The following is a 16,989-nucleotide window of genomic DNA, read 5'->3' as shown; positions in this document are numbered from 1 at the left end:
GGTACAGTGCTCATAGAATTAAATTATAATCTATATACAATTTCATAAAAAACAATACATTCTCAAATGAGGATGAAAGATTACTTAGTGAATTTTGGAAACAAATATTTAATTTGTTCTAGAGACCCAAATAATAATTTTGGGACCAGTATATCCCTTCTTTACAAGCATAAATTACAGCCATTAGGTAATCAACCACTTTAACTGTGGTGTGAATATGCAACAAGGTTATTTAAAATATTACTCCAGAATACTAGTGTGTGTGTATATATGTGTAGATGTGAAACTAATAAAATAGTTTTCATTTTTGCATATAAGGTAACTGGAAGAACACTTTTATAAATAAGGTGGGAAATTCTTTGGGGTAAAAAACTGGAAAATACAAGTAAGTAAAGAAAATCAGGTAATATTACTTATTTATTTAATCTTGCATAGCTTAATTAGCCAGTTTTAATGAAAATTTCAGACAAGTATTAACATCCATTCCATAGGCATGAGAGAATGATCACTCACCTAAGTTACAGATCAAAGAGTCTGAATGAGGAACAGGGGAAATTCCTAAGATTTACCAACTGGTAATTTTGTTTTCCTCACATGAAATTTCTTGACATGAACTTTCATTTTAGATAGAAAGAAATATAGTGGGTAAAAAGGGCAAAGTTTCTAACCTTATCTGTATAAAAAAATCTCTAAGGCAACAGCAAAACTTAAGGTAAATATTCTTTCTAAGTTATAGTTTTAAAGTTTTCTGTTTTTCTTTATAAAAGTTTATAATTAAATCTTTTATAAGTACTTTATTAAATGCTCCCCATTAAAGCAAATGAATTTGTGTGGAATACAATGATTATTATAAAAGCTTCACCATTTTTAAATCACTTTGATATAATGACATAAATCAGAAACTCCATGTAAGCCATTAGAAAAATAGAACAATTTGTTTGAGTTGGTCCATCTCTTGGCTAACCCAACATTATATAATCATCAGAACTTACTTAAAATTCTACTGCCTGACAATACAAATAATGGTGACATTAGGCAAGAGTGGGTTATATTTGATGATGTTGGGGGTTTTCTTAAACATTCATTTTTTCCTTTACTAATATAAACGTATTTTAAAAATTAGAAAATACAGAAAAATAGAAAGATCCAAAAAGAGTCTACATTTCTATTTACAAATGAACCTCAATAATCTGTTTTGGTAGAAGAAAATCATAGTGAAAATTGAAAACCCAAACACCCTATAATACTAGCAACATGACTAACCAGACAAATAAAGAGTTAAAGACCTACTCTTCCCATCTGCCCTTAAACATAGGTCTTTTCTTTACAGACTATTACTAACATTTCCATGATAAACATTGCATTGTTTTGCCACAAATAATGAAAATTCTCTCTGCACAGTTCTAAGGGATATTTAATGTAAATGAATCCAGCTGACCTTTAGTGTATCTCTGTTTGCATCGGGTAGGAGGATGACAAGAAGGTTCAAAGCCTGTAGCTGTTGTCTCCTGGTTGGAAGATCTGCAGATAGATTAAAGATACCTGAACTCTTTTCTTTACTGAACATTTTTCCTTACTTTCCTTTTTCAGTTTTTTAAGAATAAAAGTTATTTGGCATAAATATCATTGTGAAATGTAAGACACAATGACTGAGCAGTGAGCCTTGCTGAGACTGTGTTTGGGGAAGAGAAGGAGCTGCAGCTGCTGCTTTAGAACTTCCTCTCTCAGAATGCTCACTTCCAACTGTGATCATATGACGAGTGGACTTATGTTTGCAGACACACAACCGTGCTTTGGAAATACTTTTAACTTCTGCATTACAATTATCCCCTAATGAAAGCACGTAGTGGCCCTTCCATGATATGGTCAGTGTACATCAGTAACAATGAAGTTTGTTTCTCGTAAATGGTGAATGAACAAACTGCAGGGTCAGAGTCCATATATTCCAACAGAAATAAGTCAAATAGAGCCTGGAACATAATAGGTACTCAATGAACATTTGTGGAATGAATCAGATAACCAGTGAGCATTAAAGAGTCAGAGAGGTGTGTTATTATCATTGGGACTCATCATTTTCAGTAGCCCCATTTAAGCAATGCTTCTAGATATTTGGAGTCATACTGGCATTTGTATTTCAGGGACAAAGTTTGGCCCTTTTATCCCTATCCAAAGAATATATGAAAAACAGCAAAACTTAACCATTAATAAAGTTTTAAACAGATGATTTCAGACATGTTTTTCATATAAATTCTGAAATGAGCTCATAATACAGGACGAGACTTGGGAATCAACTTAATAACATATTTTTAAGATTGTCTGGGGAAATCCTAGTTAACTCTGTAGCTTATCATAGTCATTAGTAGTACTCCCAGGTCCCCTTTATTCTCAAATGTCCTAATTTGGATAAAGACATGGTCAGTGGAATGTAGTGACAGCATTTTTCCCTTTTGATGACCTCTAGGAGCAAAAGGGATAACAAGGCTTGTACATCAACCTCGTGAGATTTCTGTGCTCACTGAAAAGGAATCAAGAATTATTCAAGAAACTAATTTGGAGCTTGCCCAAGACCATGAAATGGGAAGACATAAGCAGTTTGCTGCCCTCTACCAGTGAGGCAGCCAAATGCTTCCTTCCATGCTTCCGCATGACAATTTTGGAATTTAACTTTTCAGGAAATAATCACAGACTCTGTCGCATATCCACGCGCTTTTATGATAATTGTTAATCCACAGTTTCTCTAGTAAGTGTTGCTTTTAACACTTGGCAAGAAAAATGTATCAGAAATCTTATGTGACTCATTCTATTGTAAAAGAAATGTGAAGTTTCCAGGCTTTAACAGTAAAAGATATTGTATTGCTTAAAGGGAATGCAATTAAACTATACCCAAAGAGAACAATCTGTTATCTATTTACTCAAAGATGTATATTTATGAAGGCAAAGAAAGTGGGGCATTTGAACACCCATTAACATCAGTGAGTCAGTATGTCTATCCAAATATAGCTGGCTATTGTCTCTGTGATGCAAAATATCATTAAAACAATTAATATGGATGGCACCAGCACAAGGAAGGACTGCTTCAAAGAGGGACGGCACTTACTCTGGACAGCCTGAAAGGCTTTGAGGTATTCTACACTGAGCAGTGGCTGAGGCAGCTCCCGGATGAAGAGCTTCAGCAAGCTGGCTGTATCATGCTGCTGGACACATTCCCAATTAAAAGTCCCTAAATAAAACTTTGTTTCCAGTTCACGGCATAGATTCTGAAAGATAGAATTAAAAAAAAACACATACACATGACCAGTAAGTGCATATTCTTCCTACTGAGAGTGAGACAATTCCCAATTTACAAGAGATTCTATCTCTAGCAAGGACATCTTCACGCACTAAAAGCCAATACTTCTCTGTTACTAAGAAAAATACTACTCCTCCCACCCAAAGTGTACTTTACCAATAAAGATTGAAGTCAAAAAAAATTTAAATACTTTGTGCATTTTTCTGGACATTCAATAAACCTTAAGAAGTTTAAGTTTAATTAAAAGATTAGTTAAAATGAGCTTTCCATCAGGGACCTTACTTAGATACTATAATTTTTCATTCAATTTCAAAAAATCATTAAAAAACAAAGCTGTGCTTTAAATTATTTAGAAGTATATTACATAGCAAAATATATAATCAATTTCTGGGCCTGAAGCAGAAGCTATCTCTGATTAGTCACCTCGGGAAACGGAAACCCAAATTCTATAGCAAATAAAGCATGAAAATACATCAATACACCTGTCTTTAATGCATAGGCTGTAAGTGACATGGCCATTTAATGCCAGAAAACAGTTTGAGCCCATTGTAGAATTAGAAATACCTAGAGCTCATTTACCTCAAGAACACCACAAAATTTGTCAGGAAAATTATTATTAATAAGTCAATTTTGTTTCATAATTACTATTTTTCTGAATGCTTTTTCACTGTGGCATAAATCCTATTATGTTAGAAATCTTTCCAAGTTTCTGTCACTTCTTCCTACTATTTAGAATTATTCTCCCAAAGAAGGTCCTTTGTTCTTCATGTGACACAAATTATTACACTTTCTCTTCCCAACACAACCCCATCCTCTACCTCAATTATCTTTGTAAATTGGTGAAAAACATAAATGAGAACCTAAAAATGAACAGTGGGTGAGAGGGACAGTGAGGGAGGGAGGGGGAGATAGGAGGAAGGACAGGAGGACAAAGAAACTTGGTGACTAGGGGTGAGGAAAGGTAATCAATAACTTAAGCTATTATCTTTAGATTATTTAAAATGACCAGCTGCATAATTTGTTATGTGACAAGAGGCTGGTTTGAGGAGTTGAACCAGCTGAATTCACTTAATTGACCTTAGAAATTGCATTTAGTTGGACTTGTCCTGCCAGCCTTCTCTTCACAATGTCAAATACACACAGCACTGACTTGTCTGTGTTCAAGTGAAAGTGTCCATGACTCCTGTGAGTTGGCCTCCACAGCCTCCAGTGAGAGTTCTCAACAGGGAACTGAGAACCGGGCTTCTTGCTGATCTGGATAATATGAAGTCACGTTATCTATTTCTGAGGGATTGTTTCTCTGTAAGAAAGTGTACACAGAACTTCTCTCAAAATCACACCCCATGTCCGTGATAGACTGGTGGTGAAAGTGCCATGGATTCTCACAAACAAAGTGAGACAATGGCAACTTATCAAACTTACAAGAGCTTCAGAGTGGTTTGGGGACCTCTGTGCACCAGATACCAAGCCCAGGGGACATAGGTTGAATGGAATGTGTGAGTGGGTGTATCAGATTACTGGAATCTGATTAAACTAAGTATTGAAGAACAAAGTAGGCTGAAACTAGCATCCTACATTGAGGGATCTTATCAAAATAAACAGGAGGTGCAAACTGGAATGTAGGCCTTGGAATTATCCTGGCAGCACCACTGCCATAATCACAGGCAAGAGAGGCTGCCCCTATCAATTGTCGTTTCTTCTTGATTCAGCTCTAAAGATTTCATAAAGAATAGGTCTTCAGGAAGTAGAGCCTCTCCCTTCCTTCTGCCCTATTTTCTCTTAGACATGCACATTCAGAAAGACAATATATTGAATATAGGCAGTGACATACTATCTCAGCTATAGGTAAAACCAGATTTGTAAGAGACAACTAAAAAGTATAATGACTGCTAACCAAAACCCTTCCCTAGATATATGTTCCAGATAGAGTGAAAATTTCAGGTAGGAGGCCCCAGGAAAATGCAGGTCCTCTGGGAGGCACGCGCATTAGGCATCACATCTAAGGTTATTTTCCCCTTATTACACATCAGTGGAATGTGTTATTTCTCAGAGCAGGAGTTGGGCAAGAGAGAGAAGGAAGGAGGACATGCAGCACCCTGGGAGAGTGCAAAGGAAAAGCTGTGTTGAAAGAAAAGAAAGGGAGGGGGTCTCCAACTGTGAAATCAGGGAGTCATCCTGCCTCCTTCACTAGCCCCATTCAGTCACCCTGGATCCAGCATGATAAGGAGCTGAGAGTGATTGAGACAGAGTCTCATCTTGCCAGCTCATTTAGACTAATAATGTTTGAGGACTAATGTCATGTCTCGCATTCTGCTCACCTGGTGGAGTTTATCATTCTTCCTCTTCTTTTTTTTTTTAACTCAATTGTTATTGTGCTAATTAAGTCTATGCCCAGGCCCCATTAATTAATATTTTGCTCTCTTCTCTTTAAATGATGGAAACTCTTGCCTTTTGTTTACTTTTGTCTCTATTTTGTGCTTTCACAGTAGAGAAATTACATTTTTGTTCCTTTGCCTTTTGATTTATCATAGTGCTATTACAGGTTAAATGGTGATTTTGAAAAAAAATCAAAATTTACAAAGATCAGAAGATACTGTAAAGTATATATGAAAACCAAATGTTAAAAGGTTTTCTTTTATTAATATTTTATGTATTTTATGATCAATGGGAAGAGAAAGGGGAAGACAAGTTAGTATTTAAAATACAAAAAATATAATTAAACAATAAAGTTTTACATTAATAGAACCAGAGGTCACCTTGATCCTAGCGGTAGCACCAGGTTTTCTTAAGAGGCCTTCAGTTTCCAAACTTCCCTCTTCAATTTGAGAAATCAGCTGTGTATAAACAAAAGAACATTCTGATTTTGGTATTTATAACAGGTAAGATTCCAAATTTCACATCTGTTTCACATATAAATAAATGAAAACTGATTACAGTGACATGTAAACTGGATTTTGCCAAGTTTTGAATGCTATTGCACTACCACGATCCTTTAAACCAATAAGCTCCAAAACTTCAGTTACAATTTAGAAAAAGTTGGGTTTTATTTTCCTTTATGACCAAAGTCTATAATTTCACACAACAGCTGTGTTATTCCAAACAGAGAATGAAGATGTTCATTGTTTAAAAGCAGCTAAGACCATCCATTTCTCCTATTTTTCCAAAATTGTACATTCTGCAATCAAAGAGATCTCATGAAATTCCAGTATTTGCACTTTTACATTTCATTTTTAGTTCAAAGAAAGAATTATTTATGACATGAAGAAAAAACTGTTTGCAAATATTAATTTTTAAGTTTTTAAGCTTGTGGTGGTAAACCTAAATAAAAAGGAGTGCTTATATAAGACTTCTAAATCCCAATAAATACATACAGATCTATCCCCAGAATCCCACTAAAAGAACAAAGATTTTTTTTTTTTTTTTTAGTAAGGAAGAAGCCCATGACTGTAAACATTACAATGACTACTGTTGGAGTTAAAAAGAAGATAAAAGATTGGATAGTTTCTTGGCAGTGATCTTCCAATTGGAATGTGCGTTCCCTGTGCACAAAGGTTTCACAGGAGTATACAAAGGTTTCACAGGAGTATACTGCTATTTTAAGAGAATTTCCTTGTCCTCAGTTTAAATATAAGGCATTTCTAAAATCAATATAGGATTTTCTTCCTTCCACTCCTCATCCTTTCAGAATAACCTTCTCCTACTTATAAAAGAAAACCCTATTCTTCACTCATTCCCAATCTTACTAAACTTTCTGCATACCCTAAGGCATAAAATCCTCTAGAGAGCCAAGGGAATGAAATTTCAATCATGGAAACCCTTACTGATCAATCAAGATCCCATAAACAACATAAAGCTTACTGTATTCCCCTTGTTTATAAAGTGTCTGTTGGAAAAAAGCATCACATAAAGGTCTTTTGACCTTTGTCTAGATGTTCTGAAATATACTGTATGTAACATGCAGACATGAGAAGAGATGGCAATTTTTCTTTAATGTTCTCACCTCATCTATCTTAGATTATAATCAAAGAATACACTGATCTTGAAGGAGACAGGTAAGAATAAAGCCTACAGTAGTATCAAAATTCTCCAAGGATTTATTGTTAGCTGAAAAGAGTAGCATCCTTAACCATACAAAGCTGAAAATGACTTCTTAAAAATTCAACTGCAATTATTTTCCAAGAACATGTGTTTTTCCAGTTACACTGTATAAAAATCCTCAACCAAAAAGAAAAAAAAGTGCATGAACTGTATTGATTAGATGGGCATTTATCAATAAAGGACTTAATACCAATTTATCAAATAATATGCAAAACGTATTCAATGTATAAGCCATTTTTATTTTACCTTATGAAATTTTACCTTACGAAATATAAAATTATATGCCAGCTGCTAGAGCAAATTTGATTTTGGCAGGATTTGCCTTTTGCTTTTACTAAATACACAAGAAAAATTGATGATTTCTAAATAACTGAATGAGAGTAATTATTAAATTTTTAATATTTGAATTATTATCTAATTAAGCTGAATGGGCACATTCAATGGAGTTATGTACATATACTATCTGAAGAATGCCATATGTTTTCTCAAATTTTTCATTTTGAGTAACATTTTTAGATACCACTTTATGTTGCATTATTAAAATAAAAATAATAAATATTTTACAGTTTTCCTTTCATATTTAAGACAAAATAGAAATTGGAAAATAACTTTGTATTGATCAACATATTTAATCATGTAGTTTATCATAAAAGTACATCCTAAAATTCATCAGTAAATTTCATAGAATACATATATTAATATATTAGCATACATACATAGCATAAATAACACTCGTACAAAATACACACTACTTGGTTATATGAATATACAAATGAATTCAAAGTGAAGTCAAACTTTTTTTGGATAAAAAATATTTTCTTTTTTTAATGAAAATGTCAAACTGGTAAGTTTGACAGTTAGAATAGGAATTTTCCATAGATAAAAAATGAAATCATTTATATTTTCCTAACCCTTTCTCAGTATATGGTGTGAACAATGTGCCTCTGAGGCATACAAGAAAAACAAATACAATTCACAGATATTAGATAAGCATTGTAAAAGTCCTTCCTTTGTAGGTATTTTTTCGATAATTGGGAAAGTATCACCACCTAATGATTAGAAATGCTTTTATAAATTCTTCTCTTTCTATACATTTGAGGGAATATCTAACTGAGTTGTCAGTTAAATCAAAACTATTTTTGATAGATTACTGTGATTTTTTGTTTCAGAGGGAATGCAAGAAGTATATAACAGTAAACTTTTATATTCCCTTTTATTTTGTTTATGAACAAAAATATTACCCAATGACCTCAAAATGGGAGGCACTGACTCTAGAACACTGAATAGATCAGAAATAATGAACTAAATAAATTAGAAAACATAATACATTAGAAAACATTTCCAAGAGACAATGACAAGAAATCTGATGCTATCCTGGCCTATGCTATGACTATTAATACCTATGTATCTATCTACCTATCCGTCTAATTGATTCTGTTTCTCTAGAGAGCTCTAACACATATAGCGCATTGGACTTCTAACACATTTGGAAAGGATATAGTGGAAACACCTGCTTTGTACAGTCATGTGTATAGTAATTTACACCTCTCTTGACATTAATTGAATTTAATTACATGGCCTATATGGCTAGCATCTCTCTATTAATCAGAGACATTGTTGGTAACTATCTGTTCAGAGATGGTTCTACAGGCAGTTCTTGCAAAGGTTGGTGAGTAGGAAAAACTGTATAAAACAAAGTTCATCAGAAGAAACATTAATGAACATACTTGTCCGTACTGGTGAATATGAGAAATAAAAGAATCAGTGGTTAGCAGGTATGATGAGTAAATCTTCGAACAGTAGAAGAATTGCTGCCAGATCAGAAATAATGTTGGATGAGTTTTAGTGTTGGATGAGGTTGTTGAGGAAATGAATTATGTTCTCATTACTACTTTTGCTATCACCAAAACTTTGGGAAACTGTGATCTGCCTGAAGAATCTACAACTGATTTGACCTGCCTTTGTTACCATGCATTCCTGGTCTTTATCAAATGCAATCTGTGTGTCTGAACAATGATGACTTGGAGGTTAGATGGAAATTTTTATATTGCCATAGATAATCCCCTTATAAATAATTGAGTGTTGACTACACAAGTGACTTGATAGTTTAGCAATCATTTTCTAATTCTACTTTATGGTTTCTTAGCCTACTTTAGAAGTAGGTACTGGCAAATTAAATTGGACATCCTCACTGTAAATAGGAAAGCTTGGGAAATACATACTGGCATGAAATATTCATGAGGATTCTATTCCCTAGAAATTTATAAGCAGTTCCCACTCCTATGTGTTATAGAATTGAAATCTCAATTATACAAAGCCAACTAATATAAGACAGGAAAATGATGCCAGGTAATCACAGTTACAGTAATAAAAAAGAAAGCATCATGGTGAAATAAAAATTACGAGCCTTTGAAACAAATTTGTTTCCTAGATTGAAAATCATAGTACAAAATATAAGAGCATATCAATGGGAAAACTATAATAGTATGAATGCAAAAAATAAAAACAAAAACAACCATTAGCTCAAGTACATTTTCTATGTTGACCCATTCAAGCTTACTTACTTTTTGGAATATCAAGGGTATTCGAGTTCCTGGAACTTTCTTTTGATCTTGTTCTAGTAATACTGTCAATGGAACACCAAAAAGGCCAGAATCTGCAACAACAACAACAAAAAATGAAGTCTTGTCACATGAATCAAAACATATAATACATTAATCCAAAACTGTTAAGACATTAAGATGTCTGATATTATCATCCAATTATACAAGCATTTATTGAGCACCGACTGAGTCAATGACATTGTCTACCTGTTAGGCATGCACATCCCCAAAATTCTCACCCTCACTTATGAAGCAATCTAGTAAGGAAAGACAACTAAACAAATGATTGTAAATAATCATCAAAATAATTTGAAAAACATAAACTGCTACATAAGGCAAACAAAATTCTGTGGAAGTACTCAAAATACAAGTGACTTGTATTTTTTTTGTGAGCAAATAGCTCACAAAATGTAATCAAATTAAAAGTTCTGACTAACAGCAAATGTCACTCATCTCTTGCTTAATTATACTTTCTACAACATAGCAAAATATGGACTTGCTTTTTGAGAAACTGTCCAATGTCATGGCCTTGTCATATAAATGGTTTTCTTTGAAAAAGACAGTAGAAATTTAGTAATTTTGAATTTAAATTTGTAGTTTTATATATTTGAGAATAATTCCAGAAGAAATGGCAGGTGAGAAATATAATTTTCTAATTTCAAACCATATGCCTTGAGTCTCATATGAGCATAGCTTCTAACCAGAAACTCCCAACCGCCTCATCACTAAGTGAATAGTTAGCACAAATGTGTAACACACATTATCAGGGGAGACAAAAATCATTTGTGAACCTGGAAAAGGAGATTTCTTGTGATCTGAGGACAGACAACATTGTGACATCAATTGAGACATCATTCAATAGAGTAATAGTCTCCCAGTAAATAAGACTTGGTTTAAGAATTAAGATGCAATCTTGAAAAATGTCAAAGTAAAACTTATAATAAACATCTTGGATAAGATACAAAAAAAATAAAGATAGAAAAGCTATTCTACTAATGGTGATACTCTTAATCAGAATGGGTTAACATATTATCTCTGCCAGGATGTGATCATGAGCAAAAATTAAAAACTTTCAAAGCTAGCTTAAGTCTCAAGCACTGTATCACAGCTGTTTACAGTATATATTTATTTCATATTTGGAGATGGCTTTGTGATGAACTTCTTTAAAAGCATCTGAAATCTTCACTATCCATAAAGAATGTATGGAAAACTAGAAGCACTGTTTAACTCATGAATTCACCATCCCAAGCCTTAAGCTAAAAACTAAGGGAGAACTGAACACAGAATGAGGTCTGCAGGGGCCCAGCATGGAAGACAGAACTTGAAGGGAAGGTACACTTCAGTCCTACAGAGAAATTGCCTCTAAAACTTGCATCTGATGAATACTAGGCTTTGCTAATGTTACCATAGCAACTCACTAATCCTCATTCTTGGTTTCTCTTTAACACATACCTTTAAGGTAAAAAAAAAAAAAGGACAGAGATTCCTAAATAGTAAAGCTTTGTCAAAGAGAATTACCTGGATTTCCAGACCAAAATAACCTTGAAAAAACAAAAACTGAAGAGATGTCTATTTTCTATCATGTTATAAAAAACAGACCTGTTTATGAAATGGTTACAAGCTAATTATAAAAGAAAAACTACACAAACCTATGATGAATACAATTAGCAGTTTTGTGTGCCACAATGGTATTATTTTCTTAATAAAAAGTGTTTTTACAAAATAAAGTAGAATGTAAATGAATAAAGGGACAGGCTACCAATAACCTTATGTTGTTCCCATCAAATGAATAAACAAAGGTAATCAATAGGATCAGCCATCTTAAAGTCATTTTTCAAGATCTGCTTTTAGAAATAAACATCCAAACCAAATATATTTTTTTAATTACATGGATTTTTAAAAAGACAACATATGAATTAGGATACATTGATTCAAAAATTTCATTATGGTAATGAAATATTGGATCATGCCTTTATTTTTCTTAGTCTAGAAGAGAGTACATTTTTATCAAGTTATAAATTTAAAAGTAATGTTTTAGTATCTGAACTTCAGATGTAATTAGGTGTTGATGTAGTTTGTAGGTATTCACTTTCCTGAAAATATGACTAAAAAGTCAAGATCATCCTTGCTACTATGGAAATAAATCTGTTTTTCAAGATTACCTTTTGTTTTGATTTTCGCAGCCTTTTGTTGTTTCAATTCAACACCCAAAATATCATAGAAGGCAGTCAGCTCAATTAGGGCTAATTGGCAAACAATCTTCATGTCCTGCGGAGCTAGATCACCGATCCTGGTGATGCCTGTTTTGTCATTTGGCGATCCTAAATTCTAAAATAAAAATCATTAATATAGTCAGAGTTTATATTTATAGCATCTACTTCCTTTTTTAAAATAAAAGATGAACGACTGTAACTATAGAAAGAAGGTATATTCAAAATAGTGACAATGCAAGTTTTAGCAGAATTTCCTCAATCAAAATGAAAAGCAATCTCCCAATGATGATCTCCAAACCTGTGGGGAGTTCAAAGGTCTGAAGACTGACAATGGAAACAGACCAGATAGCAAGAGTAATAAGACCAGTGGCTAAAGGGACAAAAGACACTAAGCTCAACAGAGAAAAGGAACTGTAATTAACTTTCAAAAACCAAGGAAGATTAGAAGACAAACACAAACCATGACAGGAAGGGAGTGGAGACGTGGAAGAAAGGAGAAGAACAGTAGTGATGAGTGCTTATAATGTACCAGGTACCTGTCATAAAAATTCAAATAAGGTAGGTTAAGAGGACTGCATAATATTGGTTGGGTAGCAGAGGGAGAATAGGGGCATAGATTTTAGTCAGAAAGTTTATCAGTCATCTAGCTTCTAACCAAATGTTTGTGATCTGGCAGTTGCTTAACCTTTATTTATTTGTTTGTTTATTTATTTTCCTGTAAAACTGAGAGGAAGAGAAAGGGGAGGAGGGATAGGAGAGCGGGGAAAGCTAGATGGGGGAGGGTAAGTAGCATAAGACCACCTAATTTAGAAGACTATTGTGAGGTTACTCTGTTTATCAAAGTTTTAGCTTTGGGGTTTATCCTTGACTTCCTCATTTAGAGATCAAGTATGTTCAACTGATTCCCTTTTATTCCCTGTGCTTTGCTCCTTTTTGTTCCCTTTGTTTTGTTTCTTTTTCCAATTCTCAAAGCATAGTCCTTGGAACCATGACAGTGCTAATATCCTTTCAAGGAACCCCGGAGGTGAAAATTATCTACTCTCATTCTCTTGTGACTGTACGAAGGGGTTTTCTGGTGCAGTAAATGTACAAGTAGATATGCAAGTCCAACTAGCTTCTACTACAGTTGGTAAAATGTAAAATGATGCCACACTTATTAATGATTATCTAAAAATGATTATTTTTCATAAAAATGTTATTCATGTTAACTTTAATATTTTTAAATGTACTAAAAAGTATTTAAAAGATAAATGATTCCTTAGTCTACAAATGCATATTTCATAATTCAGGAATACAGGTCAGTGATGAACTTCCATGGATGTCAATCAGAAGATATTCAATATTCCGTAATGCTTTACACCAGTCTCCAATTCCTCAAAATATTTCATGATTTATAATTTCTGCAGAAAAATGCAAATGCCTTCTTTCTTTGTTCAGCCACACAAATTTATAGAACACGGCAAGGGATACAGCAATGTGAAATTGCAATGTTGGTCCAGAAGATCACAAATCTGGGCTTTACCAAAGCACTGGAAATCCATGAAAGTTATTTTTCTCAGTGTCACCCACGTGACCTTCCTTGCTGACTAAGCAAAAGCTCTTCGAGGCTCTCAATGATTTTTAAGAGCCTTAAGGATTATGAGGCTGAAATGTTTGAAGAGTTGCTGTCCTAGAAAATTTATAAAACCTGCAACTTTTGATAATTGAGCAGTTAATTTGTTTCAGGAAAACTCAACTTCAAGGGAATTGCCTACAGTTCTCTAGAACCTTCTTCTGCAGAACCTGCTATATTCTCAAGAGAATCCACTACTGGAAAAAGACAATGTTCTCAACTTTTTTCTGAGAACATTAAATAAAACAGCAATATACATCATTATACATGCAGCACAGTGAATTTCCAGCATGTAGTAATGATGTGGTGCAGAGGGGTTGAGAATGTGGTGTCAGATGGCTGGTGGCAAATCCTGTCTCCATTCATTGCTTACTAGCTATGTTATCATTGTTAAAATATATCTCCTCTATGCCCTAGTCACATCATTTAGAAAATGGGGAAACTGAGGCTCAGTAAAGAGACTTAAATATGGTCACAGGCAATGACAAGAGAAGGCAAACTTAGATCTTCTAAATTGCTCCACTTTCTGTTCTGCTCCACTTTCTCTGTCCACCAGAGCAGGTGAGGAGAAATCTCGCGTTTGGTTAAGGGTTGATATAGGAGTGTGAGCCTTTTCAGGATAGAAGTGATGTCTGTATCACCTTGTAACCCTACTGTATCAGTTCTCTGACACATAACAGGTTCCTGTTGCCTGAGTATTCAATGAATGAAAATGTATAGTGTTAAAAAGAAAAGCACAGAATGAAACTCAGTGAGTTACATTAATACTGTCTTGATGTTCTCATCTCCCATGATTTACTCTGAGTTTTTAAAATCACACAAAAACTCTTCTCATTTTCCTCATATCTGGTCTCATTATTGTGCTTATCGCTTTGTTTTTGGAAGGTCAGAACCAACCCTGTTGACCAACACTTATTTTTATTATTCTTAAATGTTTCATTAAAATCAGTTGCTTTGGTCTGATAAGCCAAACACATGTAATCTAATTATTAAAAGCATTACTCAAGGCAAATGTTTAGAGAAACCTGAAATATTGTTAGTTCAAACAGTGTATTTACCTACGATATATGTCAGGAGCTTTATTTATTTATTTATTTAACATTTTATTTAATGAAAGGAGTTCGTTCTTTATCCCAATGTTTAATTCATAGCAACAGCTTTAAATATTTATGAAGTTTCCTGTCGTTTTTTGTTTAGTTAATAGACTAGATGGTTCAGTTCCTTGGCTAAGAGAAGGCAGTGCAATTTCAGGAAAAGAAAAGCTCTTACCTTTTAAAAAATGTGCATAAAGGGTGAAATAAAATTTTTCAAAATGCATGAGGTCATTGGTTCCACATGCTACCACAAATTAATCAGGTAACTCTCTTAGACTGCACCCCTTGTTTGCAGGTCTTGTACCAAGGGACCCTTAAGCACTTCATCAGTAATGATGGATTTGACTTTTTACTCATCGAGTCACTTGTAAAGCAAGAGAATCTATTCTCACCTGCTAGCTTTCAACAGATGACTTTTTCTGCTTGTCTGCTAGAAAATTCATTCTTACCTAAGATTTTTCCATGTGTAAAATGTGATTTTATTATAATGTCACTTTTTTATAATTTCCAAAAGATGACTTTTCCAGAAAAATGGCATTTTAGTAAAATACCAAGTTTGTGGTTTCCTTAAATATTAACTAACTTATTTTAATGGATAGCAAGAGCCATAATTTGACCTTTTCTTGACAATTCAGGATCGTAACCCTAAATATCTAATTTTGTGTTGTGAAGAAAATTTGTGTCTGCCATAGGTTTTCAGGTTCCTCACTCAACCCCCAAATGATCTTTTTTTTGTGATCCTTATTTTCTTTCAGATGTGTATATTTTTCTAGCAAATTCTCAACTTGGGACTCTATTGTCTAGTTTTTTGTCCTTAAGTATACACAAAGCAGTGTTTCCAGATAACCAAAGGTGTTATAAAATATGAATCTACTTGCATTAAACATAAATTAAGGAATGCAACAACACCAAATAAAGATGTAAGAACTACAGTGTAGGCATAACCCAGTATATGGGTTTTACGATAGTTATTTCAACATTTCTGAATAAATTCTTAATGTTTTTAGTCTCCAAAGTAGGATAAAGAAGTGTTATTAAAATTCCATTGTATATGATAGACCCAGCAAATCAGAATCTTCGATAAATAATATCCTAACCTATGCTCTAGGACAAGGTCACAAAACTAAGATAGTAGCCTATCACAGGTTAGTTTATAATGCAGATTATAAACTTAGAGGAAGTTTTGTTCTTATGCCTCTCTAGTAGAAATTAATTTATGTTTTATTACTTGAAATTCAACTTTAAAGCTCAACAGAGTCTTCACTTTAACTCTACAACCAGTCATTTTAAATCCTTTTCATCTGTTGAGATAAAGACTGTCACTTTTAAAAGATACTTTTGCTAAAAATAGTCTGATGGCATGGCTCATCTAAATCAAATCATACATACTCTTTTCACTTTTCCCACTCAGTGTAAAAACATATTCTTAAAAATACATCATAATCACAAAAATCTGCAAAGAGCTGATGAGACTCAACAACAACAAAGAAAATAATCCAGTCAAAAAATGGGCAGAAGAGCTAAAAAGAAACTTCTCTGAAGAGGAAATGCAAATGGCCAATAGGCATATGAAAAAATGTTCAACATCACTTGCCATCAGGGAAATGCAAATCAAAACTACCATGAGATACCATCTTACACCAGTGAGAATGGCACATATTAAAAAAACTAGCAACAACAAATGCTGGCGAAGGTGTGGAGAAAAAGGAACTCTTCTGCACTGTTGGTGGGAGTGCAGACTGGTCCAACCACTGTGGAGAGCTGTGTGGAGATTTCTGGACCTACTAAACATAGAGCTTCCATATGATCCAGCAATTCCACTCCTAGGTATTTACCCAAAGGACACAGAAACATCAATTCCAAAGAACACCTGCACCCCTATGTTTATAGCAGCACTGTTTACAATAGCTAAGCTTTGGAAACAACCCAAATGCCCAAAAATAGATGACTGGATCAAGAAGATGTGGTACATATATACCATGGAATATTACTCAGCATTCAAAAAAGATAAACACATGCAATTTGCAGCAACATGGATGGCGCTGGAAGGGATCATGCTCAGCGAAATAAGCCAAAAAGA

At 33.9% G+C, this 16,989-nt stretch overlaps 1 protein-coding gene across 1 annotated transcript in view; it reads right to left on the bottom strand.

Annotated features, from left to right (window-relative positions):
- The window catches only part of ARHGAP18 (Rho GTPase activating protein 18), a 131,202-nt gene that overhangs the window by 27,427 nt on the left and 86,786 nt on the right, over positions 1 to 16,989 (bottom strand). Inside the window, exons 6-10 of the mRNA XM_084228853.1 lie at positions 12,153 to 12,318; positions 9,952 to 10,043; positions 6,046 to 6,123; positions 3,098 to 3,257; positions 1,439 to 1,521 (exon numbers count right to left, since the gene is read on the bottom strand). Coding sequence (XP_084084979.1) covers positions 1,439 to 1,521; positions 3,098 to 3,257; positions 6,046 to 6,123; positions 9,952 to 10,043; positions 12,153 to 12,318 — 579 coding nt within the window. The remainder of the gene's footprint in view (positions 1 to 1,438; positions 1,522 to 3,097; positions 3,258 to 6,045; positions 6,124 to 9,951; positions 10,044 to 12,152; positions 12,319 to 16,989) is intronic.

The sequence above is a fragment of the Talpa europaea genome, assembly GCF_964194135.1.
Source record: "Talpa europaea genome assembly, chromosome: 2".
Taxonomy (NCBI): domain Eukaryota; kingdom Metazoa; phylum Chordata; class Mammalia; order Eulipotyphla; family Talpidae; genus Talpa; species Talpa europaea.
The sequence above is the reverse complement of the archived record's forward strand: the minus strand, read 5'-3'. Positions and strand labels throughout refer to the sequence as shown.